The sequence below is a fragment of the Pan troglodytes genome, chromosome 12, assembly GCF_028858775.2.
Source record: "Pan troglodytes isolate AG18354 chromosome 12, NHGRI_mPanTro3-v2.0_pri, whole genome shotgun sequence".
NCBI lineage: Eukaryota > Metazoa > Chordata > Mammalia > Primates > Hominidae > Pan > Pan troglodytes.
The window spans coordinates 35,975,414-36,003,040 of NC_072410.2; the positions used below are offsets into that span (position 1 = coordinate 35,975,414).

The window sequence follows — 27,627 nt, forward strand, 5'->3', positions numbered from 1 at the left end:
AGTCCTAACGGCACACCCTAGGAAGGACAGAGGCCCTCAGCCCCATATTTCCTGAGCTACCCTTGAAAGTTTTCAAGACAACTTAATAATTCCTTGTGAAATTCGTCTTTAGGGCAGATTAGCTCACTAATCTGAAATAACTAAAGGCAGCATAGTCTTGTGCTTAAGAATGAAAGAAAACCTAAAATGCGCTTCTAATCTATTCTGAAGGGGAGAGCTTGGTCTTGAATGCTGAGGACATGTCTTCTAAGAATGCTGAGGACATTTTTACTTCAGAGAGGAAATGACACACCAGAATCCTTCGTTTGAATGGATCCAACACTTGAGCGGTGGCTAAATGTCTTATACATTATTTATTTATTTATTTAGAGACAGAGTCTCGCTCTGTTGCCCAGGCTGGAGTGCAGTAGCCCAATTTCAGCTCACTGAAACCTCCACCTCCCGGGTTCATGCAATTCCCCTGCCTCAGTCTCCCAAGTAGCTGGGACTACAGCTGCACACCACCGTGCCCAGGTAAGTTTTGTATTTTTTAGTAGACAGTGTTTCGCCATGTTGGCCAGGCTGGTCTCGAACTCCTGACCTCAAGTGATCCCCCCCACCTCAGCCTCCCAAAGTGCTGGGATTACAGACAAGCCACCATGCCCAGCCACTAAATGTCTTTAAATAGAGTAAAAAGGCCAGCCCCAAGTGGAATTTGGGAGAATTTTACATAACCCACACAGTGTAGGAGAGCAATATAAAGAGACTGGTGAAGTTAGAAATTCATCCTTCTAGAAAACATAGATAATAGAAAGAAGTGGGAATACAGTTAAAACGCTAGAGCATGGAAGCCCACTATCACTTGAGACAAGAATATCATACTGCTTCTCTAAATAATGGGAGGTTCAGAGCACTGTGTGATGAGCACATTGCCTTCCTGTATTTCCTTCATGACCTTGATTCTCACTTAGAGAACAAGTCTGCCTCATTCGCCAGTCTATCCGAGACCTCCAAGAGTACCCGAGACCAATACTCAATAAATACTCACATTGACCTTAACTACCTACTGTCCTCCCTGGCTCTAGCCTTATCCCCTCCCCAACCACCCTTCATCCCATTGTAGCTAGAGTGGGCCTTAAAAACACACGATTACAGCTCTCCTTTCTCTTCCAACACCCTCTTGTTATTAACCTCATTACAGGAACTTGGCTCTACTTTTCTGTACTTTCCAGCAGTTTGTAGGCTGTTTCATCTCAGTGCCCAGCAGAGTAGAATTTAAAAAATCTGTTAGATGAGTGACTGCTAAGATGTCATACCACAACATGTTAAAATACACGTCTTTTTATTAAAGGATTCTACTTTACATGCCAATGTTTAGCATGAAGCACTTTGTACTTTTCTAAGCTGAAAGGAAGTATAGCTAAGTAAATGCAACATTGCCTGGCACACAGGAGAGCTCAGTAATTAGTAGCTCTGGATTATACAAGCCTTCTAACATTGAATGTATCGCCACATTTGCTAGCATAGGAGGCTCACACAAGGGTATGAAACACCCTACTGCTACAAGGAAAGTGTTTTTTTTTTTAAAGTACTTTCTATCATAGATATATTGACAGATTTCAAAGAAGTTTGGTAGATAAGTGGACCACTGCATCATTGTCCCGTCATGCAAGGTTTTAAAAACTGGCTCATTAGCAGGTCACAAAATCAAATCAGTCTTGGTGAGCATTAAAAATAAAATCACACATTTGTAGCACGAAATATTGTTTTGTAAAATGTTTCAGAATTCTAAATTTTGTGTACACAGGGTTATGCTATTAAGCTTCTTACTGGGTGCTGAAGGAAAAAGAAAAGTTAAGAAAGCCTATTTTCTGCTGGGATATTGTTTATTATCAAGTTTCTCTGCTGGGGGGTAAGAAGCATCAAGCTGTTTTGTTTAAAGATGCATTTTTAGTCCTTATTTTGTCATTATGAAAATTATTTTTCATCTTTGACGCTCACCTTCCCCATTTTGGTGGAGGGGGTGGAAAATGCTTTTTACCATACTGCAAATACAGTACTCCCTCAATTACCTAGATGCTTAAAGAAATACACTGATTTTAAAAATAACTAGAGTTCAAAGCACACTAAATTTAAATTTTCTTGATGACTAACAGATTTACGCTTAGTCTTCAAGGGTAAATTCTGTTCAGTACGTGTGATCTTGACCTGCCACATTTAAGAGGGGGGATACTTCCTGAAATAGGAAGCATCCAGGACACTCCTTGTAAGGGAAGCCTGTTTTCTCATGACCATGCAGACTTTGGATCAGCAGGGTTGAGCTGAGGCCTGAGATTCTGCATTTCTCACAGGCTCCCAGGTGATGCTGATGCTGCTGGTCCATGGACCACACTTTGAGTCCTGAGGAGCCCAAATGCTGGAGGGAAAGGTGGTGAAACCTTGGCCTGGCCTGCCAGGCCTCTTCTATACTACCTGGGCCACTAGCTCCAACCTGACTGGATGGGACCACAAGGGTTTCCATAGGTAAGAAACATTCTAAAATCTCAGGTAACACCAAGTCTTTCTCTTAAAAAATATACAAAAGGAGTACAAATAAGTGCTTGGTCTCTACAACCTTGGCCTGCCATAGAGGACAAGGCAATTCAGTTTCTGGTCTTCCCTGATAATGCTGACAGCACAAGTTCTACCCCCTCCAGCAGCCTGGACATCGAGCTGTTTCCGGGCTCCACTTTACCAATCACACTCACTGCCACTCTGGTCAGTACACAGGGCAGGGTCCCCGCTGTGCACAGGAGGGGCGAGAGGGGGCAGCAGCCTGGAAACATTAAAACAATCCCCTACTCAGAAACTCGGGACTCAGCCAGGTGCAGTGGCTCACGCCTGTAATCCCAGCACTTTGGGAGGCTGAGGTGGGCAGATCACCTGAGGGTCAGGAGTTCGAGACCAGCCTGGCCAACATGGTGAAACACTGTCTACTAAAAATAAAAAAAAATTAGCTGGGCATGGTGGCACATGCCTGTAATCCCAGCTACCCGGGAGGCTGAGGCACGAGAATCGCTTGGACCCAGAAGGTGGAGGTTGCAGTGAGCCGAGATTGGGCTACTGCACTCCAGCCCAGGCAACAGAGTGAGAGTCTGTCTCAAAACAACAACAAAAAACAACTCGGGACACTGCTCAGTCACCTTCTCTTCTCACTGTTGGTGGCACAGAAACACAATAAGATGGGGACAGATATTTTCTTAAATTCTTGACATGCAGACCCTTAGCAAATACAGATAGCAATTTTCTCTTCTCACAGTCAGCACCTCCCTACTCCCTCCCTCATACCTTTGTCACCTGGCACATTTATACAGAGTGGTTCCACAAAACACTTTTTAAATGTGCATTTCTTTAATTTTTAAAAATATACACAGGAGAAGCCATGTGTTTTACATAGGAATACACACATTAACAAAGCATTTCTTATAGTTTTCCAAAACTCTATTATATCAGTCCGAAATTTATAAATTAAATATATCAGAATTCTTAAAGTTAAAATGAATTCCCTGAAACTACTGGATATGCTAGACTTTTTCCAAAATCAAATGAACAGAGGATATGGATGTGGTTTGTGTTAAATAAGGTTTATTGTTAGCTTTATTGCCTATAGTCTATAAGATGCAACTTTATTGTGCCTTTGCAAACAGGATACATTTCTTAAAAAATTGATCAAAATTTTCCATACATATAGCTCTATATGATAGATTACAGTGCAACACTATTCTCGTTACATAATTATAGAAATACTATAGAACCCAAGAGCACGGGGTAAGCAAAATAAATACAATCCTGAGCCATCTGAACAAGATGATTTGATGAATCCTTTAGTGTAAGTTTAGAAAACACAGAGAAGGAAAAAAATACATGCATACTGCAGTCATGAGCAAAATACATCAAACACCTGTTCCTTGCTAGGTGCAGGTGGGGGCAATGGTGAACTTCAGACACATGCACAGTCACTCACACTCCCATTTTCTTCTGCTTCCCTCCCAGCCCCAACACATTCATTCCCGCCCCTTCCCAAAAAAAAGATCAGGCACTAAATCCTAGTGAACCCCACAACTGCCTTGCTGGAGAAGGTTAAGTGACTGCTAAAGTAAGAGTGTATGTAGGTCCTCACCCATAACATGAAACAAAGCATGTGCTGTAAGCCAATTCCAGCTGCTTTTGCCTCTTTGGAAGTAAATGAAGCATATGCCCACTACAGCTTGAAACTGCAGCGGAAATGTCTTGAAAACAAAATTTTCTTTCTCTTGCTATGTCTTGAAGTAAAATCAACAGTGGAAAATTCATCCTAAAACTGCCTCATCTGCTATTAAAATACATTTCTCATTCTATTTTTGGTATCTATTCAATTATAGTTCATTAAGAACGGTTCATGAAGCTTGTACCTGCTTATGGTAAACATCAGTGTACCACACAAAACCTGCCACACCTAGACAGGCTTATGAAACACCAAATCTTCTATGTGTTCCTTGCTAACATTCCCTCAAGACCACAGCATTCTAGTGTTACCAGAGATAAAGTACGTATAGTTAAGTGATGAAAGAAAGGTATTTGGTTTGTGTCGTCACCTTATACATCCTAGTGATGAAACTAACCAAACTATGCCTCCATGCCTTCCCTGAAAATAACCTGAGTCGGCTGACTAAACAGACTGAGCAGCGTGGCTCTCAGTCCACTTTATCAGAGGTTGAGCTGGAAAACCAGAGGGCTAATGTAGTCTACCAGCAGCTTGTGCGGATAACCAAGAGTTCTTGGCTGTTGCAGTATCCACTGTCCCAAAGGCTAAGCCACTGAGGTGGAAATCAATCGCAGCATAAAGAAGACTGAACTTAAGCTGCATAACCTCCGAGACTACCTGGAGAGGACAAAAGAGGATCCTCATTTCCCACAAAATGTGGTGTGGGTTTTAGTGTCTCTGTATACATTAGCTGCTATAGAAAAGTTAAGATTTACTTCATAACTTTATTTTCAATTAAATGCTCACACACTCAAAAAATACACACCCTATGAATATGAGGTGGCTCTTTTCTTCAAAATTTTTAAAATAAAGAGGCACCAATACCCGTTCATTTATGTATTAGAAGTCTCGTATAATCACCAATAAAACAGAAATAGCATCTGTGATCACACAGCGGAGAAAAAAGATCAAGAGACAACCTTAGCCACTGTAAAACTGTACTTGAACACTCAGATGCTCTGGCTAAGTCAGAATCTAAAGATTTGCTAATAAGGTTTTATTGGTTTAGCATAGTCCCATGGCCTTTGTCTATAACTGATATGTGGAAACGGTTCCCAAGGAAATTTAAGAAACCATTCTGAAATTCTGTCTTTGATGTACATTATAATTAAATGTGACTGTTATAAACGTTGCCTCTATCATATTATCTTTTGTAAAGTGGAGGCAAAGAGAGACAAAAAGCATCCTCCTGGACTGCTGACATGCAGAAAGCATCAGCGATGATAGGGTTGTGACAGCATCTATGGAGTTTCTAGGGTAGGGGGGACAGAATGCTGTATCTCAGCATCTTTGGTTAAGGTCCGGCCTCTTTAAATCCACCTCTCCCTCACATTTAGTCTCTCATGAATTTTAAGTCCATGCACTTAAAGACGGTCACAAGATATAATTTCCATATAATATGTCAGATTCATAAGAGTTTCAGATTTTTGGTCCTCACCCTGCCCAGTGGGAGTACACGGGCCTTACACAGAAAGCTGCAGAGTCCAATGCTTCAGTTAAAGCATGTTCTTTTCAGTTTTCTTGAGCTGCACAAAAAACCGTCAACAGTTTTTTGGCTCCCAGCACTGGGAGAGGGATAAAGCTGAGCTCTGGCTTTTGTCCTTTAAAGTGGCCCAAGCCGACTGTATGAAGTGTCTGGTCATCAAACACATTTACCACCAGCCTTCAGAGTACATCTGTCTCATTCAAACCTCACAGGAAGCCTAAACGTTGTGTAGGTGTTTGGGTGGAAAGATGAGAATAAGCTAAACTTGGCCTAAGGAGAAAAAGGGTAAAAAAAAAAAAAAAAAAAAAAGAAAGAAAAATACAACACTCTAGGTTTTAATTCAAAGGAAAAATATATATATAATAAACTGGTTTACACCCTTGGTCAGACTGTTGCCTGGAATTCTCTACCTTCTCTTTCACAGTCCAAAGAGTTTGTCTCTGTTCTCTTCCTTCACTGCTTTAGCAAAGAGAGGGGGAACTTCAAAGAGGATTCCAACAGTGAAGCAGAATCATGGGGCAAAAGTCGCTGTGGGGCCAGACTGAGGTTGGACCACACAAGCACTCCAAGCCGGGCCAATCCCAACCGCTGGTGAAGCCGCACAGCACGGAGTAGCCATCCACATAGGCCTGGCCACATGGTACTCAAGCAGAGGTTTTCCACAGTACTCTTTCTCCTCACAAACAAACCCCAGCTCTCCCAGGTAAACATTTTAGAAAAAACATCCAGGCTGGTGTACTACTGTAAAACGCTGCCAGTTTCTAATTAACTTAGCACCAAATCTGTGATTCCCCCTCCCTCAAACCAAGTCCATCTGTAGTTTAAAATGTGAAGTGCCACATTTCTCTTTGCTTCTGTGTTTTCATTTTCTTTGAAAGTATTCCTATTGATGTTCACTCCATGTCAGAAGAAATAAAGTTGCAAAATATTTGGTGATTTCCGTGTAACGTTCTTCTTATACTGAAGTAACTTCATGGGTTTCGGTCAGAATTATGTCCACAGAAGTCTTTTCCATGTAGTTCGTCATACAGAAAGACTCTTACACATGGCTATTTTTGGACAGTGCATAAATGAAGATACCTCACAAGAGAAAAGATCATTATCTGTATCCATTAGAATAATATACAGATTCACAGTCAATGAGATGATACACTTTGCAGAAGAGAGGCATCATTATACTATTCAAACACAAAAACAGCAATAAACGTTCTGCACTACAGAAAATTTGCTAGCTTCTAACTTTAAGGATTTAAAGTGATGGGTCTGGTAACTGCATTTTAGAACTGGAACATGCTGCTTTCCTTCCAGATACACAATGTTTGATGCTGGTGCACATATACAATACACACATGCACAACACTGTGTCTGCAATGATATAATAGGGCTACCAAGACCAAGAGAGTAAATATCAACTTAAGAACACTTCTAACTTTAGAATTTCATTTTATTAAACATACTTTTAAAACAAGCACCTCTTGGCAATAAAAGCAAAAAACAAAAAACAAACAAACAAACAAAAAAAAAAACCCAACCAAACAATAGTACTCCTTCCACTCTATGCTAACGGAAGACTTCTCACACCAGCCGGTTAAACAATGAAATTCTTAAACACGCAGCCTGCTGGGGCTGCATGCAGAGCTAAAATGCAGGTGTGCTGACTTCTTGGAGCTGGAGCAGAGGAAAACATCAAAAAGCATATCTGGAATCTATCACAGCTTTCTTTCTTAAGCAAATAAAAATGCAAATTAGTTTCATAACCACAATTCAATTTATCATACTTTTTCTGAAGAATTTTAATTTAATTATGTATACATAACAGGAAATAAAACTTTTTCACAAACACTCTCAAGGCTTACAATTATCAAGAAAATGACAAAAGTAAAAGCAGGAGAAATATTAAACACATGGCGGGGAGGTCAATTTCCGTTTCTGCTCTTAAAAAGTAAAAAAATCACCATATAATTAAGTACAAAAACCTGCATTGAATGACAACTGCTGGTGTATTTACTTGATCAGAAATGAAGACCAAGAATATAATAAAGCCCTATGATAATATTCACTGGGAGCACTCCCCTCAGTGTGTGTACACTAACAGGTTGGCAAAGTTTCTGGAGCATTAGCTTATAGAAACACAGGAGTCCTTGGTTAGCTGCATTATATGGAACGTTCTCTTCTGAAATGCACCCACGATTCAGTTTCACTTACAAATTGCAAGCTAAAGTTATCTCTTCAGAAAAATATCTGTTTGGCATCTCCTGGACTTTGTTCCATTGGACAGTAGGGACATTTTAATCTAAAGACAAAGAAGAAAACACTGAGTGAAGGAGCAGGCTCAGTACTGTGTATTCAATTTTTATCTAGTTATAGAGTATCTTTAACAATTATACACACATATAAGAACACACAAAAACAAGTCTGTTTGTATTTTGCTTTGAGGATGAACTATGCTTTCCCTTAATATAACTGCCAAGATTTGAAGGGTCACAAATACATACCACCCATGCCAGATCCTAAATTGTTTCTTAAACAAAACAAAGGTAACTTTTCTGGAAATTGTTTTTGGGGTTTCGAAAATAAATTCAATTTCTCTTTCCCAAAGGTTTAGGTTGCATCAGTCTTTAAATGAATTTCAAATGTACTGGTCACACAATCCATTCAAGGGCAGCAAATCTGATGGCAGCTACAAGCCCACACCAAGAACGGCCCACATGCCTCACAGTGACACATGAAACCAGTACAGCCTGAACTAAGATCAACAATTTTGGCCGGGCAAGGTGGCTCACACCTGGGAGGCTGAGGTGGGTGGATGCTTGAGCTCAGGAGTTTGAGAACAGCCTGAGCAACATGGCGAAACCCTGTCTCTACTAAAAATACAAAAATCAGCCAAGCGTGGTGGTGTGTGTCTGTAATTCCAGCTACTCAGGAAGCTGAGGCATGAAAATTGCTTGAACCCAGGAGGCAGAGGTTGCAGTGAGCTGAGACAGCACCACTGCACTCCAGCCTGAATGATGGAGTGAGACTCAATCGCAAAAAAAAAAAAGCTGAGCTCACTAACTAAAATAAATTACAAATGCATATATCCTTTGAACCAGCAATTTCAGTTCTAGGAATTTATGTATCAGGTATAGATAATTCACTTAGCACTATGTTTTTTTGTTTTGTTTTGTTTTTTTGTTTTTGTTTTTTGAGATGGAGTCTTGCTCTGTCGCCCAGGCTGGAGTGCAGTGGCACAATCTCGGCTCCCTGCAAGCTCCGCCTCTCGGGTTCATGCCCTTCTCCTGCCTCAGCCTCCTGAGTAACTGGGACTACAGGTGTCTGCCACCACACCCGGCTAATTTTTTGTTTTTGTATTTTTAGTAGAGACGGGATTTCACCGTGTTAGCCAGGATGGTCTCAATCTCCTGACCTCGTGATCCGCCTGCCTCGGCCTCCCACAGTGCTGGGATTATAGGCATAAGCCACCACACCTGGCCTTCACTTAGCACTGTTTAGAGAAACAAATGTTCGTCAATAGGGAACTGGCTACCCAATCATATTTCTATACAGTAGAATATACTGCAGCTTTAACAAAAAAATAATGAGGGCTGTTTCTGCAGCACAGAAAAAGATCTCCAAAATACATCACTAAGTGAAAACAGCAAAGTATAGAACATTTTTTAGTATGCGACCATTTGTATAAAAAAGGGGAAAATCTATCACCTACCCCAAAAGTTAAGTTAAAGACATGCTTATAAATCTAATCACCAAATCCATAGACACATTAAAAATACTCAAATCAGATACCGCCAACTTTGCCAAATGAATAGTTAAGAAATTTGTTTAGTTCTAAATCTAGCTACATTTTTTTAATCCTCATCACTTCTTATCCTCCTACCAAGTTCCAAAACAAAATTTATTTGCTAACATTTTTTAAAAGTCAGACACTTACTTGCTACCATTAAACATTTTATTCAGGGCATCTCTTGATATAATATGACCACAGACCAATTTCATGGGTGGATTGTTATCTGTTGTTTGCTGACGAAGAATGGGGCAGGCAAATATAGAGTGATACCAGCACTTTTTACCAAGGTCCACTTCAATCTGTTAAAAAAAAAAAAAAGTAAAAAAGCTGAAGTCATATTTCACAAAACCATCCACATGGTAATATACACTGTGCAGCAAAGAACATTGATCAGATCTATTCACCTGAATGTAACTTTCTATAGCACTCTTCTAACTCAGATGGACAGTCTTAGTGATTCAAAGTGTTAAATTAGCCTTCAAGATGATTTTCAAGAAAGCTGACAAAGTGTAAAAACAAGTCTGACAAACAATGACCTGATCACCACCTCTAATGGCTTTACTGGCTTGACACACAGTCTTTAGGTGAATTCAGATTTCAGTCTGCTCTTAGTGCATGTCAGAGATGCTTACAACATAAATGGGAAACTGCCAGATGCCAGGCACCTGCCTCCACAAAACAAGTGAAGGCTCAAGTTCTTTTCACTTGTTCAAGTTAGCGGCAGTAGAGCAGGAGTGCTACTTGTGTCCTGACCACACTCAGGACCAGGACTGCACCTGTGCCTTTAATCAGAAAAGATCTTTGAGGAGAAGCTGGGGCAACCAACTGACAGGGTTACCTGCTGAAGAACAAGGTAACTGCAAATAAACCTGTGTACAGGAGTGGTATAAAACGGGCAAAAAAACAAATGCGTATGTTAGCTTTTCAGGGTCTGTGACACAATCATGACAGGAACGACAATTCCAGGCCAGAGCCTCAGTGCCTGTCAGAGACCTGGTGGAAACATACATACAATGACCTTCGCCACTTCACATCATAACTGCACCATGGCAGCCACAATTTGAGTGCCTACCATGTATCCCGTCTTATTCTAAGCATGCTTATGTTATCTCTAGCCTTCAGCAGCCCCATAAAGAGAAAGCTGGTCCTTGTCTTAGAGATGAATACACTACTGCTTAGAGAAGCTCTCGAGTTGGCAAGTGACCGTGCTGATGTTTAAAACCATGGTCCTTTCCATGAGAGCAGTAGAAATACAGTACTAGAGACCCACTGATGACTGCAGGTGTTACGACCTTTAAGAGCTCTATACTTATTCTATTGGCAAATGTAACCAGCACAAACTCATGATCTTATCGACAGCAATAGTTAAGACAAAAGTAAAACCAATTAAATTTGCGTTTATATTAGAAAAACAATCACAGGAGTGGTTTGTGAACTGCACTGCGGAACACACTGCCTGCTACTGTATGTACAGCCCTCCCCACTTCTGATGTTTCCCTTCACCAGCTTTCAAAGGCACTTCAAGTCAAAATTATAATACTCCTCCTCCAGGGTCCCCAAAATGTACTAGGCTCTTCATTTGTATTGTTTAATCTTTTATATATCCATAAAAGAACTCCTGTCAAATGGCTACAATGTTTCCTGGTTAAAAGGTAAGATGAACATTTAAAGATGCCATATTCTTCTAATGGCAGTAAAAGTAAATAGCCAATAGAAAATGGAACTCACAGGTAATTCATCTTTCTGGTTCCAAACTCCAGTACACTGCCTCTGTTCAATCACGGCTTTGATGTTAATTAAAGCTGGCAGCGCCACACAACCTGCTGAGAAACTGGGAGAGCAGAAGAGGAAACGTCAGTGCCAGGCCAGGGGTCAGGCCGCTTGGTCCAAGGAGACATCAGTTTCTCCAGACTCTTATGTGCTGCAGACCCTGGCCACTGGACAGGGTGAGAGCTTTCTGTTCTGCTAAAAGTAAATCCAGCCATTTCCACTAGAAGAAAAATAACTTGTTTTCCCTCCCCTTCTTCCCCAGGCCCACTGGTATATTTCCTGAAGTTACTGAAAACCAATCCCAGTTAAAAAACAAAACAAAAAATAAAACTCTAAATTTTCTAAATAAACCTCACCAATATGGGGGTAAATGCAGTTAAAGAATGCAAACGTTAAAAAAAAAAACTCATCTGCTAGGGTAATTTAACTTTAGCTTACTTCCTCAGAAAACAGAAAAATAAAGTTTTAAAACACGCATTTTAAAAAAGAAAGCAGCTTTGGAGAACCAATTAATTCAAATGAAGAGCAGGAATTAAGAACTACTACTCTTCCAAATACAGTAGTTTTAGCATCTGAGTTTGAAGGAAAAAGAGATGTTCTTGCACAGAATTCTTCATTCAGCAATACACAAGACATAACTTCCTTTCCTATTCCCTTCCTTACAGACCATATACCACCAGACTTATTTTTCTTACAAAATGTGCTCCAAGGTATACGCTAATTAGAACAATGATACTCAAAATGTGGTCTGCAGATGGTGCTGATTTACACACCATTTTCAATCCACAGGAAAGAAGTACAGAATTGAGAATAAGGTTTTTAGAGAATTTAATAACAGCAGATGGTGGTGGCTCACTCCTGTAATTGCAGCACTTTGGGAGGCCAAGGTGGGAGGATTACTTAAGTTTGGGAGTTTGAGACCAGCCTGGGAAACACAGTGAGACCCCCGTCTCTACAAAAGATATAAAAATTAGCCATTAGCCAGGTATGGTAGCATGTGCCTGGAGTCCCAGCTACTGAGCAGGCTGAGGTGGGAGGATGCCAGGAGGTTGAGGCTGCAGTGAGCCACGATCGTGCCACTGCACTCCAACCTGGGCAACAGAATAAGACCCTGTTTCAAAAAGTAAAATATAAAGAATTTCATAATAATCTTACATTAGTGCTAAAAAAGGTTTTATATTGCACAAAACAACTGGATTTAATGGGCTCAGCTTATCAGTCAAATGACATGCTTGCTCCTGAAACATTTTTTTTTGCATAGTTCCTCTTATCCCCAGATCACCCCTGTCCAGGGTGGAAGCACTCATTTCTCATATCTGGAAGTGTTGGCAGCCAACTCTCAGCTGTGTCCGTCTCTTCAGGACTGTCCTCAGTTGAAGAGAGTCATCTGACCAGAGTCACATCCAGCAACTGCTCCATGTGAGGGTACAAAAGCCCAGCCCTATAGGCCCAATTTGGGACAACTCCACGGGCCCACAGCAGCTCCAGAGCTCCTCACGGATGGGAGACACCTTGTTGCCACTCTAATACAGTCCAACTTTCCTCTCTGCCCAATCCTGCTGTTTTCATTCTCCCACAGGCGCTGATGTCAGTAAACTTTCTGCATGTACATTCCCACTTTAGAGTCTTCCTCAGAGAACTTGATGGCATCAGCACCTCACATTATAGCTAATTGCATCTGTCCACTCCTACACTAGGATGGAGCACCCTGTGGAATGCACCTTATTCATCTTCATATCCAACACAGTGCCCACAGTGCCTGGCACATAGCAGGTATGCAAAACATTTGTGGAATTAAATGAATAGAAGAGCTAAAAAAGAGTTATTTTCTTACAACAGTTTCTTAAAATGTTTTGGTTTCAGGACCCCTTTATATGCTTAAGTATTAAGGATCTCAAAGAGCTTTTCTTTTTGTGGATTATATCTTTAATACATTAGAAATTAAAATGAGAAACGTAAAAGGTGCCGATTAGTTCATGTAAAAATAAAATACCATGCCATTATTGCAAACATTCTTACAAAAAAATAACTACAGTTTCCAAAACAAAAATATATGTGTGAGAAGAGTGGCACTGTTCCAAACTCTCACAACTCTCCTGAATGCCTACCTTAACAGAAAGACAGCTGGATTCTTATAGTTTACTCTGCATTAAATCTATTGTGATACGTTCTTCTGGTTGAGGTAAATGAAAAAAAACCTTGTTTCACACATATGTGTAGTACTACTTTGATCACTTTGGATCATTGTGGATACTCCTCCTTAATACCACACGAAAACTGACTTTTCATAGTTTTGGCCAAAACAGGTAGTAGTTTTCTAAAGGTTCACTGCAGAGCAGAATCTGAAACTTTACCATTAAACTTTTTGTACCCTGCTACATTAAAATCTATTTGTCTGTCTTGTACTTTGAATGACTCTTTTACTCATGCACGCTTTTGTAAAAAAAGTCTTAAGTACATTAAGACCTTTCAAATGTGACAGGCTTGCTTCATTCACTTAAAAAAATGGCTGGGTGATGTGGCACACAACTGTACTCCCAGCTACTCAGGAGCCTGAGGCAGGAGAATCACTTGAGCCCAGGAGTTTGAGTCCAACCTGAACAACATAGCAAGACTGTCTTAAAAATTTAAGAAAAAAGACAAAAAAAAAAAAAAAGACTGCCAAAAACCTGAGTGTGAGTAACTATGTTAATGATTCTTCCAAGTAAAAACTATTCCAAGGCTGGTGCAGTGGCTCACGCCTATAAACCCAGCCCCTTGGGAGGCCGAGGCAGTGGATCGCCTGAGGTCAGGAATTCGAGACCAGCAAGGCCAACATGATGAAACCTTGTCTCTACTAAAAATACAAAAATTAGCTGGGCGTGGTGGCAGGCGCCTGTAATCCCAGCTACTCCAGAGGCTGAGGCAGGAGAATCGCTTGAACCCAAGAGGTGGAGGCTGCAGTGAGCTGAGATTGCGCCACTACACTCCAGCCAGGGGACAGAGGGAGACTCCATCTCAAAAAAGCAAGAAAAAAACAAGTAACAAACAAAAAAAGTATTCCATGAAAAAAAGTGACTAGCTAGCTCATACTTCAAAACAACATACTTTTTCTCAAGACAATTACCATACTTTGACATGAAACTGAAGTGCTTTATGTGGATTTCCCATTTTGTCATACAAATTATTAAGATGATGTGTACTGAAAGGTCAAGATTTAATAAAACTAGTAATTTTAATGTTTCACCAAGAACATCTTTTTTTTAAAAAGTTTTTTGTAGAAATGGAGTCTAGCTGTGTTACCCAGGTGGGTCTTGAATTCCTGGCCTCAAGAGATTCCCCCCACCTCAGCCTCCCAAAGTGCTGGAATTACAGATGTGAGCCACCACACCAGGCCAAGAATATTCTTTTTTTCTTTTTTTTTTTTTTTTTTTTTTGAGACAGTCTCGCACTGTTGCACGGGCTGGAGTGCAATGGTGCAATCTCGGCTCACAGCAACCTCCGCCTCCTGGGTTCAAGCGATTCTTCTGCCTCGGCTTCCCGACTAGCTGGGATTAAAGGCACCCGCCACCACGTCCAGCTAATTTTTTGTGTTTTTAGTAGAGACGGGATTTCACTATGTTGGCCAGGCTGGTCTCAAACTCCTGATCTCGTGATCCACCCTCCTAGGCCTCCTAAAATGCTGGGATTACAGGCGTGGTTAAGTAAAACTAGCATTTCTTAAACTGCAAGTGTGTGGTGGTGAGGAATCCGGCAAGTATTTGTGGAGTTTGTACCACCGCCCCAACTTGTGCTAAGGCTCTAGCAGTTTAGTCCACCTCTGTTTCTGGACCATCTGTACTAATGTCAATACAGTGGAAAAGGCTCTCAGGATCCTGTGAGGTTCATACACCACACTTTCAAAACTGCTTCTCTAAAACAGCATCACTGCCGATTGTGATATCTTTTGAAATACCAATTGCACTCTTCTTTGGAAAGACAAAAGTTATTTTGGCTTTAAACATCAAGAACCAAACAAGTTAAGGGAAGGTGATAATGCAGTGCATACTTCAATAACAGACAGGGCTAATTTCCATACCTGACACTGAGAGGGGACTCCACGGAGAGCCCCAGGAGGGCACAAGCATCCCGTGTAAAGATGTCACAGATATCAGCCCACTGGTTTGCATCAAGTAGGTGAACATATGGCGAGTTCTCAATCCCTTGTCTCAGGTACACAAGGCTTCCCATCAAAACCTGAATGTCTAAAAAAAGCACCAGCAAGAAAGCATTAGTTTGCTTGCAGTAATAAGCTGCGAAAAGCAAGAATACCCCCACCCATACTGATACAGCCTAAAATAATGTATTAACAGGTCTTTTAAAATTCTGGTCCTTAAGCTTGGTTTCTTCCTTCATCCTAAATTAAACAGCATGGAGAGAAAAGGGAAGAAAAGGAATGCAGTGAAAATACTGAACATATAATTTCAATTCTTCTCTACAGCATAGTATAATTACCATTACCTAGAGAAGTAACAATGGTGTCATCACATTATCTCTGACTGCAGAGTTAATGTTTCCTACACAGTTTCGTGGGCTTGACAGTTGCCACCTTGGCTCTCTGACACTTTGCTGTGGCAAGAGCAGCAGCATACAGCCAGGTGGGGGTGGAAAAGAACAAGTGCACACCTTGCTCTTTCTCACATCTCCTCTAAGTTTAATGTGGAATTCCAAAATCTGCAACATCTCTGACTTCTAAGAGGCTTTAATATTTTTGTTTTTGTTCTAGAGCCAGTCAGAACTTTTCCTGTAAGTGATTATCAACTACAACTGTTTACTGGCAAACAGGTATTAGCTCTAGTTAAGAACTGTTAAGTTACAGTGGTGGCTATTGCCCTGTTTCAAACATTAATAACATCTGACTCTAGACTCACCTTTTTGATGATTTAGGGCAAATGGCTGAAAATTTTTAGCATATTGTAATGCCTCTCGCTGATTTGTGGTTCCACCCATTAACAAGCTAATAAAATACAGTCTGTGTAGCTTAAATTCCAAGGAGCTGTTTTGAGCTATAAGCATTTCCCGGTTTGACACTGCCCACCTAAAGAAAAGGCAAAAAAGACTTTAAGAATCAAAAGCATAAGCAAGGTGTCTTAAAAACTATTTGAAACCCAGTAAAACAAAAAAGGGGCTTGGTCTGCCATCTTGTGGAAGTCTATGGTAACATCAATCCCTAGGGCCCAGACCTTTGTCAGGAAAGTAACCACCCATAACTACACCTGCAGAGGCCCTTCAGCCAGTGAAAGAAAAAGCATTAAGATAGACAATCACTAGAATGACTCTGATGCGTCACATGATGCATCTGAACTTGCATAGGACCACACTTTGAAGCGGTGTCAGCCATGAGATTCACAATTAAATTGCCTAGATCCACTGCTCTTTTCCTACAAAACTGGCCTAATATATACAAGCATGAATCAAAGATCCTGAAAGGGAACTATACTTTTAAACTTTCAATAGTTGCAAGATTTTGTTCACTTTGTGATTAAAAACAGTAAATACCATTATTTCCCCTCAAGGTGCTTTCAATCTGATCAGGAAGAGAAAGCTAGACAAGTATCATACAGTAAATCTTACTGTGCAAAATGATTTGTACAAACATAGTTCTAATAAGCGAAAAAACAAGATTCAATTTTAAATGAGCCAAAATACAGCCCCTCAGGCTTCTATAGAACAGTTGGAATAATCAGTCTTGAACTGGAACTACCAAGTCAGGTGAGGGCAAAGGCAGGAAAGTATATAGTCAGCTGTTAAAATCAAATTTTGCAATAAGGCAATAAGGAAACAGTACTTTATTTCTCTAAATATATTAATATATAGAAGCTGTTAGCATTATATTATTTAATTTGACCATCAGTTAGACAAATACTCGCCACCTAACCTAACTCACCAAAGACGACTAGAATCTGAACTGGGTAAGAATATAAAATCTCAGTAACTCCATAAACCACAAGAGTAAAACCTTTCAAATTATTTATAATGAATTTGCTGATTGAGATTGGACTTCACAGAGCTGCACTTTTACTGGGTCCTAACCTTCCCAGAAAGGGCTGCACAAGCATATAAACATTCTAATTAACTTGCTGATGTATTCACACCTTACAGTCAAATCATGAGGCTTCTTTGACTTCAAAGTCAAAGTGATTTTTAAAAATATTAATCATCTGGATCTTGGAAATATTTACCTAAATTTGTAAGCCTTGGTTCCTTGCCTGGCACTAAAATGATGCAGTCAAGTGGTAACATCAAGTCAGGTAAACCTGCTGACAATAATGTACTTTTTTTTTTTTTTTTTTGGAGACGGGGTCTCACTCTGCCACCCAGGCTTCAGTGCAGTAGTGTAATTATGGCTCACTGCAGTCTCAGCCTCTCGGGCTCAAGTGATCCTCCTACCTCAGTCTCTGAAGTAGCTAGGACCACAGGTGTATGCTGCCATTCCTGGCTAATTTTTTTAAAAATTGTTTTTGTAACACTATGTTGCCCAGGCTGATTTTGAACTCCTGGGCTCAAGTGATCCTCCCGCTTCAGCTTCCCAAAGTGCTGTGGTTACAGGTGTGAGCTTCCGTGCCTGGCCAACCAGCAAAATACTTCTGGCAGTGGTCTTTCGTGAATGCCCCACATCAATCAACAGTACCAACAGCACTGTGTTTTTTGCAGTCTCTAGTCTGCCAGGCACCTTACGGATTTCCAGTTCTGAGTAGTGCATTTAAATTAGATCACTTTCCAAAAGTTTATACACCCCTTCAATCATATAAGCATGAGTATGTTTTCCTACTAGCAAGTAAGGAAAGGCAGTAAGATTTTTCTTTTTTCTCTTTCTGATATGAGATGTATGTGTAAAGGCTTATAAAGTCAAAGACTGGAGCTAATAGAGTAACTACAAATTTTAATTTTAAAAAAGTCAATAGAAAAAAACGAAAAATTCATAAAGACAATTCACAAAAAAAAACTCATTTTCATAGGAATATGTTCATGATATAGTGTTAAATGGGAGGAAAGTGTGATTTTCTATTTTTTATTTTTATTTTTGAGAAAGGGTTTCACTTTCATCGCCCAGGCTGCAGTGCAGTGGTGCAGTCTCAGCTCACCACTGCAACCTCCGCCTCCCAGGCTCAAGCGATTCTCCCGCCTCAGCTTCCCAAGTAGCTGGCACCACAGGTGCACACCACCGCACCCAGCTGTTTTGTATTTTTTTGTAGAGACAAGGTTTCACCATGTTGCCCAGGCTGGTCTCGAACTTCTGGGCTCAAGCCATCCTCCCGCCTTGGCCTCCCAAAGTGCTGGGATTACAGGTGTGAGCAATTGTGCTCAGCTTGAAAGTGTGATATATATATGTGATATATATATATAGATATATATATGATTGATATATATCATATATATGTGATATATATATAGATATATATGATTGATATATATCATATATATATATATCATATATATATATAAATTTTTTTTTTTTGAGACAGAGTTTCACTCTGTTGCCCAGGCTGGAGTGCAGTGGCAAGATCTCAGCTCACTGCAACCTTCGCCTCCCAGGTTCAAGCCATTCTCCTGCCTCGGCCTCCCAAGTAGGTGGGACTACAAGCATGCACCACTGCATCCAGCTCATTTTTGCATTTTTAGTAGAGACAGGGTCTCACCATGTTGGCCAGGCTGGTCTTGAACTCCTGGCCTCAGGTGATCCACCCACCTTGGCCTCCCAAAGTGCTGGGATTACAGGCGTGAGCCACCATGCCCAGCCAAAAGTGTGATACATTTTTAAAAGTAATTTTTAGACACCAGAATGTTTAGCAGTAATGACTCTGGGATTTCAAGCATTATTTATCAACTGCTATACCATGGGCCATGACTAATCGGAACAAGGCACCAACTCTTAGATCAGCACCAGGGGTCTGAAACCACCAGGAAGACACACCAATCAATACCAGCTGACCAGCAGTCCATATTACAGTGATTTCTATAACAGTCTATGCTGTCCTATATTTTCCAGGTTTTCTGTAATGAACATGTATTAATTTTATACTTTAAAAGGCAGTAACTTTTTAAGCTAATGTAAAAGTAAAATTTCTTAACTTCCTTTTTTTAAATGAACAGGCCTATAGAGTAATTATAAATTACTTTTCCTGAAAGTTATGAATTATCAATTTAAGCTTTATAAGCTATAAACACCTGTACGCCACTTAACCTGGAGAGGCATTTATTTAGACAAATATAATTTTTAATGTACTAAATTTATGTTTGCACAGTTTCAAATTTTGCTATAAACAAGGCTATGAAATAAGAAAAAAACTAGCATTGCTTAATTCCTCCCCCCTCCTTGCCAAGAAATATTTAGAAAAGTAAGTAGATACCTTTACAAAAAGGAACTGGGAGGACGAGAGGACAACACAAAACCCAAATTCATAGAATACAAGTTTTCAAATTTCTTAAAAGTTGTATTTCTTTGCATCCTTTTCTGAAACAATACTGTCCTCATTTAACTTCTTAATACTATATTAAGACTAAATTGTACAAGGCAAGGGACTTCCAAGCTTCTCCCTCCCTGGCAAAATGTCATTTTCTAAACCAAGGATGAGATACCCCACACTTTTAACTCTCCCAAACATTGAAGCACATGTAAGCAATTAATTAAGGTGAAATCCTCACCTGACATGATAGGACCTCTCTCTTATACCTCCAGGATTGTACCCAGAAACCCACATTTGTATTTTCTTGACCTCAATTCCCTGGCCACAGTTAACTGGCCAAATAAGCATAGGTTTTATTCAAAGTCACTCTCCGCAGCTGCCTCCTAATAAGAAAGTCAATCTATTTTTAACTCTATTCACTATTCTTCACTATTCTATGCCTCTTGCTAAGCTCTGGTATCAAGAGTTGCCTTCTGTGATGATCACTGTTAACATCTGCCTTAATGAATCCTTGAAATCTGAGTACAAATTTCACAGCAGCATCCTTACTCACAATAGCAGCTTCCTCAGATAGCTTAACATTAGTCAATTCACAACTTCTGAACATGATAAAAGCATCTTTTACTGGCTGTGAAGTTCTTCAATATCCTTGTAATTACCATCTTCTTTCAATAAGGCAACTATTATCAATTTGGCCCGAATAGTAGCCAAACTGATTCATTCACACACACACACACACACACACACTTCTCTCTCTCAATCCAAAGTAGAAGTAAATGTTCCATCTAAACCACAAGCATCTTTCTATTCTAGTGCAATATAAGTGAAAAGATGCTGAAGTGACTTTACCCTGGTCTTTACAGTGACAGGACTTTTCCAATATGCTTTGTACCATTAGCTTCCTGTAGGCTTAGGTCTTGCCCTAGCTTCATCTTGCTGTTGTCCTTTTCAAATCTTTCTAATCACATTCAATTTCACTTCTAGAGATTTTTCTTGTTGCCAAGTCCGTCTTCCAATTATCCATTTTTGTAAAATGTCACGTGGGTTGATCCCTGGGAGTTAAGGAGGTGACACAACCCACACAGCTGTTGCCTGAGAGTAACTGACAGTAGATGTGCAGTGATCAAGAGCGAAGTGACAAAACTGGTCATGACCATGATGCTCCTGTTACGTCCAGATGTGTAGACTGAAGAGCTGGCAGAGAAGTCTGTATTTATACAATTGCTCACACTTAATACATCATGGTGACTGAAATCTGAACTGTGTTGTTGGCAGCCAGGTGTTATTTAACTAAACTGTGGTAAAAACGAACTTATGTATGTTAGAAACCTGCAAAGACTGCCCATAGGTTCAGTAAAGAATACAAGGGCTGGGTGCAGTGGCTCAGGCCTGTAATCCCAGCACTCTGGGAGGCCGAGGTGGGTGGATCACCTGATGCTGGGAGTTTGAGGCCAGCCTGATGAACATGGAGAAACCCCATCTCTACTGAAAATACAAAATTAGTTGGGTGTGGTGGCGCATGCCTGTAATCCCAGCTACTCAGGAGGCTGAGGCAGGAGAATCGCTTGAACCCGGGAGGCAGAGGTTGTGGTGAGCCAAGATTGCGCCATTGCACTCCAGCCTGGGCAACAAGAGTGAAACTCCATCTCAAAAAAAAAAAAAAAAAAAAAAAATACAAACAGGAGAGAAAGGACACAGAGATCTCAGTGGTAAGAGGTTACTTTATAAAGACAAAGAAGTTCCAGACTGATATAATGAGGAAAGACATAAAGTTTGAGAACCTGAGCAAGTCAGGGTGTCTGTGGCCCATTCTCATAAATCTTAAAGAATTACAAAGAAAACGAAATTAGTTTTCTATTTCTCACTAAAATGATTCCTGCCCCTGCCCCTCCCCCTTCCTTCCTCCCCACGTTTTTGTTTTTGTTTTTGAGACAGAGTCTCATTCTGTTGCCCAGGCTGGAGTACAGTGGCGTGATCTCGGCTCACTGCAACCTCTGCCTCCCGGGTTCAAGTGATTCTTCTGCCTCAGCCTCCCGAGTAGCTGGGGTTACAGGTGCTCACCACCGCGCCTGGCAAATTTTGTATTTTTAGTAGAGATGGTGGGGGGCGGGGGGGGCAAGTAAACTAAAAATGCAGTGAAATTATTAACTCTATAATTTTTTTTAAAAAATTCTGATCCCAAATTTCCAGCGTGGACCACGAGAACACTGTCACCTTTGGAATTACTCCATTTAGAGAAACACTGAACCCCAAAAATGACAGTAAGATCAACAGTGTTACACTGATCTCTGTGTAGCCACTACATTCTTCTGATGAAGAGCCTTTTGGGGCCTTTCCACCAACAAACCCCAAAACAATATTACTTATGAGAAGACTAAGTTAGAAGCAATCCACATCTATACAATTACCCAGCAGAAACATTAGCATTAATTATCTTAATTGTCAGGCCTGTGAAAAGACTTGGCACACAGTTACCACCATATTTAGAATTTCTACATCATTCCAAAAATAAATACAAGATTTCACCTTCATAGTTAGCGGTTCTCCCTCAGGAACCTAACAGACAGCATTAGTGGGCTTATCTCTCTAATCTTACAATTTTGCCAGCCTGGGTGGGTGTCTATTTCTAGTAATACTAGGGAAAAAAAGCCTCTTGCCAATCCCACAGCACATTCCACTATAACCTTTCACAGCATTTAAAGGCTTACAAAAACCTCTTTTTCTAATTTCCTTTAAGGCTGTCCTCTTGGGGGTAAAAGCTGAAGTTCAGGGGAATGAATGACATTTATTTTTACTCCACAGGTGTGGACCTGGTGAAATGTCCTTAGTAACATGAATCAAATGCTTAAAAAAATTCAGAGAATGGCAAACCTGACAAAAAGTTCAGTCAAAAAAGTGAGGAACTCTATAACTTTGCTTTAGAGACTGAAAAGAACAATCAGTGTTTCATTTCTTAGATATTTTCAAATGGTAATTTTTCAGCTATGGGCTGAGTCCACTGCTGGAACTACTACCATTAAACTCATCTCAGAGTTGGTGTGAGTCTCCGTCCTTTTCACATGCTATTTAAGAAACCACACAAACTATGGTATTGCATATCTGACTCTATTTAAGACACACACACACACACCCTTTTACATGAGGTTCTCAGTAATGCAGAGATTAGTAAGAGCTACACATAGGAGTGGTCACCATATTGGACAACATATCTAGCAGGCATGCTCAAAATAATGTGCAACAGATATTCAATGCTGCATCACTTATAAAGCAAAATATCGGAAACTACAAACGTCCATCCATAGGAACTGGCTAAATAAAATTAAGGTATAATCCCTAAAAGAGAACACTAAGCAGCCACCAAAAAAAAAAAAATAGTTCTATATGCTCTGATATAGGCAAATACTTCAAAATTTTTCAAGTAAAAAGCAGAACACTGTGTATAGTATGCAACCACTTGTGCATAAAAATGTACGTATACATAATACAGTTAATGGTGGCTGCCTGTTTGGAGAGTAACTGTGATTAGAAGGCAAAGGTGGGGAAATTTACTTTTCACTGTATTTTTATCTTGTTGTGCCTTTTGATTTTGTACTCTTATTTATTACCTATTGAGATACTTAATGCTGACTCAAAACTCGACCAAGGCAAGCCAAGGACAATTTTGAGAAAAGGAGTCAGTGAATGAAGTCTGAACTGCCCAACGGCTCTGCAACACAACCTCCATGGCGGACATAATGGCATCAGGACATTTTAGCCTGAGAACTTTGAACATTTTCTAGAACAATCTCCTCTTGTTCCAACTCCAGGCTTTGCAAGCTCATGTGCCTTCCACATGGACCTGCCTACCACAAGCTTGTTTCACAGCCCCTAATAATCCAAACTATATACGCAGCTTAGCAATTCAGGTTTTTACCATTTTTAAAGGCCTGTTCTTAGTGAAAACAAAACAAAATAAGGACACCAAAAACAAGTTTCCAAGTCTGCAAGGCTGAAAGATACTAGACTGTGGCAAATCCAGCAAGGTAGTATTATTCTTTGAGACACGTTTAGGAAGGCAACCAAGTAGCTTCCCCTAAAGATAGTGCTTTCTGTCAATATGTATGTTAATAATGGCATAGCTACAAGGACAGTTCCTATTTTTTCTAATATTTCCCCCACCTCGTTGTATTAAGTTACTATTCTCTCGTTAACACTATTTTTGGCTTTCTATCTGCCACCATGGAAGAGGATGACAAGTTTGCTCTAAATCCTCCTGCAGATTACTGTTATTCATTGAGGGCCTACTATGAGGTCAGCACTACTCTAGGTGCCAAGAGAAATTCAAAAAGCAAATAAAACAATCTGGGTGAGCATAAAAGAAATCTGGATGAGGGGGAAAATCTGTACAAACTCAGAGGTACAAGGGCACGGAACACAGGAGCAGGCAAGGTCCTGATTAGATCTATGTAATCAGATGTTGTTCTGCCACTTCTCTCCACAATATCACCATTCTCCTAGGCCCTCAATGGCCTTTAGCCACCTCCACTTTTTTTTTTTTTTTTTTTTGAGACTGAGTTTCACTCTTGTTGCCCAGGCTGGAGTGCAGTGGCGCGATCTTGGCTCACCGCAACCTCCACCTCCCGGGTTCAAGCGATTCTCCTGCCTCAGCCTTCCTGAGTAGCTGGGATTACAGGCATGCGCCACCATACCTGGCTAATTTTGTATTTTTACTAGAGATGGGGTTTCCCCATGTTGGTCAGACTCGTCTTGAACTCCTGACCTCAGATGATTCGCCCGCCTCGGCCTCCCAAAGTGTTGGGATTACAGGCATGAGCTACCGTGCCCGGCCTAGCCACCTCAAATTTTTGGCTGGCTTCTGCCTTCTCACCGCGTAGGCAGTCTGGAGGAATTGCTGCATCCTCTCCTTCCTCTTTTCCCTTGTGAGCTCCATGATATCCTTCCCAGCAGGAACAAATGGGATGCTGCATAACTGGCAGATATCTCCCGCCTTGTACCTTAACTAGAATTCCCCAAATTGGTGTCCCATATCATTCAACTTTTGCTGTAAGTTGAGTAAAGGGAATTTTCTGTACCTAGCTCATGAAAGATGCTTAGTCAGTATCTGCTCTGCACCCACAATAGGCAAGAATTGGAAAAATCTGAGTTGTTGTAATGACAATTTCTATTAAATCTTATGTTTTGTATAACTCCAATTTTATGGGTTTTAAATGTGTTATCTGGAGGGAAAACAAGATTGGTCAAATACACAGAGAAAACACTGGGCTATATACCAAGTTAAATGAGTTTCTTTACCGTAGGATTACTGATGGTACGTTTTTACTTCTATTTATTTTCTTATTTTTTTGAGACAGGATTCAGCTCTGGAGTGGTGGTGTGGTCTTGGTTCACTGCAGACTCCGCCTCCTGGGCTCAAGTGATCCTCCCATTTCAGCCTCCTGAGTAGTTCAGACTACAGGCGTACACCACCATGCCCAGCTAATTTTTCTATTTTTTTGTAGAGATAGGGTTTTGCTATGTTGCCCAGGCTGGTCTCGAACTCCTGGGCTCAAGCGATCTGCCCACCTCAGCTTCCCAAAGTGCTGGGCTTACAGGTGTGAGCCACTGCACCTGGCTTGATGATACATTTAATAAGTTAAAATGAACCTCAAATGAGAATACTGGGGGACTACTATGTAAAGCATTTCTCATAATCTTTTGACTTTTTTTCACAGAGGATCTTCTAGGCCCTAATTGCTTCTGGGTAAGATGACTTACCTCATAGGTTAATATGAGGGTTGAATAGGTTAAGACATGTAAAATGCTTAGAACGATGCTAGGCATACAATAACCACTCAAGCAGAGTTAACTATGATTACCACTACATTCCCTCATGCTGATATTAAACACTACTCCCAGAAACATGAAATGAGAAAATTTTTACTTATGGAACAAGTCCTCTCTCTGCCTGAGAGGAATTGTTTTAAGGCAACAAATAATAGACAAAATTTACAGAAATAATCAATATACATAACATACTTATCAATAAGAAACATATCTTATATACGCACAAAGTTAAAAAGGCTCTTAGGAGAAAAGTCTGGAGTACTCTGAAGGCTAAGGTAGCAAATACTATGTGCCAGTGACTACAGATATAGTCATAGTACGTACATGACTAGCACATATGAACAAAGTTTAATGAAAAAACCTAAGAAACGCATAGATAAGTGAATATTACCTTGAATAACAACCCAAATATTATTTGCTAATCACTATAAAACAACTGGGAAACCCATTACATGTTCATATATGTATGTAGGCTTTCTCGGGCACATTGCCCATGCCTATAATCCCAGTACTTCGGGCAGCTGACGCTCCAGGAGGATCACTTGAGGCCAGAAGTTTGAGACCAGCCTGAGCGACACAGAGAAATCCTGTCTCTATAAAATATTTAAAAATTAGCCAGGTGTGGTGGTGTGCACCTGTAGTCTTAGCTACTCAGGAGGCCGGGGCAGGAAGATTACTTAAGCCCAGGAGTTTGAGAGGGTGCAGTGAGCTATGATCATCCCACTGCACTCCAGCCTGGGCCACAGAGCAAGACTCTGTCTCTTTGGGGGAAAAAAAAAAAAAAAAGTAGTTGTTGCCATATTTTGTTTAAGAGGTGTTAGAGGTATTTGGTTGAATTTATCTCCCAAATGTGTCACAATCTGAAATTTGCTTAAACAAATTCTACAAAGGTAATATGCATCTTACACAGAGGTACAGTTCTTAAGTGAGATCTATTATAATTTATACAAGAATTTTATATAAATTTATACAGGAATTTCTATCTAGTCATCTGGGCTGGTTTTAGAACTACACAAAATTTTCTGAGAACTGAGAAATGGCCAAGTACAGAGGCTCAAGTCTGTAATTCCAGCACTTTGGGAAGCCGAGGTGGGAGAATCACTTGAGCTCAGGAGTTCGAAACCAGCCTGGGTAACATAGTGAGATCCTGTCTCTACAAAAAAAAATTTTTTTTAATTAGCTGGGCATAACGGCACAGTCCTGTAGTCCCAACTACGCGGGAGGCTAAGGCGGGAGGTTGGGGGGTTGGGGCTGTAGTGAGCCATGATTATGCCACTGCACTCTAGCCTGGGTGACAGTGAGACCCTGTCTCAAAAAGGAAAAAGAACTGAGAAATGATCAGAAAGAAAAAACTAAGCTATGAAGAATTAAATGGGTTAGTGGAACTAAATTTTAAGGGAAAAAGTGTACATTTTATAAAAGTCAACTTCCCAACTAACCCTGTAACACTGATGGTTAATTTTTCTGGTTTTAAAATACCAGGATTCCAAAGCTATAAGCTCACAACAAATCACTGCTTCTATAATCCAGTTTCTTCCCTTTATTTTACGAGCTATTTATTACAAATAACCTGGTAATCCTCACAGTAAAAAATTTTAGGACTGGGGCCAGCAAACTATGGCACAGGCCACATACAGCTTGCTGCCTGTTTTGTATAGCAGATGGCCAAGAATGGATTTTTAAAGGGTTGTAAAATAAAATGGAGAATATGCGACAGAGACCTTATGTGAACTGAAAAGCCTAAAATATTTCCTACTTGGTCCTTTATGGAAAAGCTTGCTGACCCTGCTCTAGAATAATATTTATTATAGCTTACTGAGTAATTTCAGACAATTCTTATCAATGAGAGGTTCATGGTCAATTACCAAAATCCACAGTAATTAAGAATAGAGTAGCTTTATAAAAATATTTGTTCTCTTCATCCACACCACCTAGTTCCAATAACCAATAATTTCTTAGAATGCTAGCAGAAAACCCAGCAAAACCCAGCACATGAAGGAAGCTTAAATATCAAACTTGCACTGGCTGAACAATAGTGCTTGTTGTAATGTCAGCCCACACAAAGTGGTGGTGTAGC

The 27,627-nt window shown here is 40.3% G+C and overlaps 1 protein-coding gene across 1 annotated transcript in view; it reads right to left on the reverse strand.

The window, feature by feature from the left end:
- Positions 1-3,347: 3,347 nt before the first annotated feature.
- The window catches only part of RMND5A (required for meiotic nuclear division 5 homolog A), a 57,881-nt gene continuing 33,601 nt past the window's right edge, over positions 3,348-27,627 (reverse strand). Inside the window, exons 5-9 of the mRNA XM_016948908.4 lie at positions 16,191-16,357; positions 15,359-15,524; positions 11,260-11,362; positions 9,676-9,830; positions 3,348-8,040 (exon numbers count right to left, since the gene is read on the reverse strand). Coding sequence (XP_016804397.1) covers positions 7,977-8,040; positions 9,676-9,830; positions 11,260-11,362; positions 15,359-15,524; positions 16,191-16,357 — 655 coding nt within the window. The 3' untranslated portion in view covers positions 3,348-7,976. The remainder of the gene's footprint in view (positions 8,041-9,675; positions 9,831-11,259; positions 11,363-15,358; positions 15,525-16,190; positions 16,358-27,627) is intronic.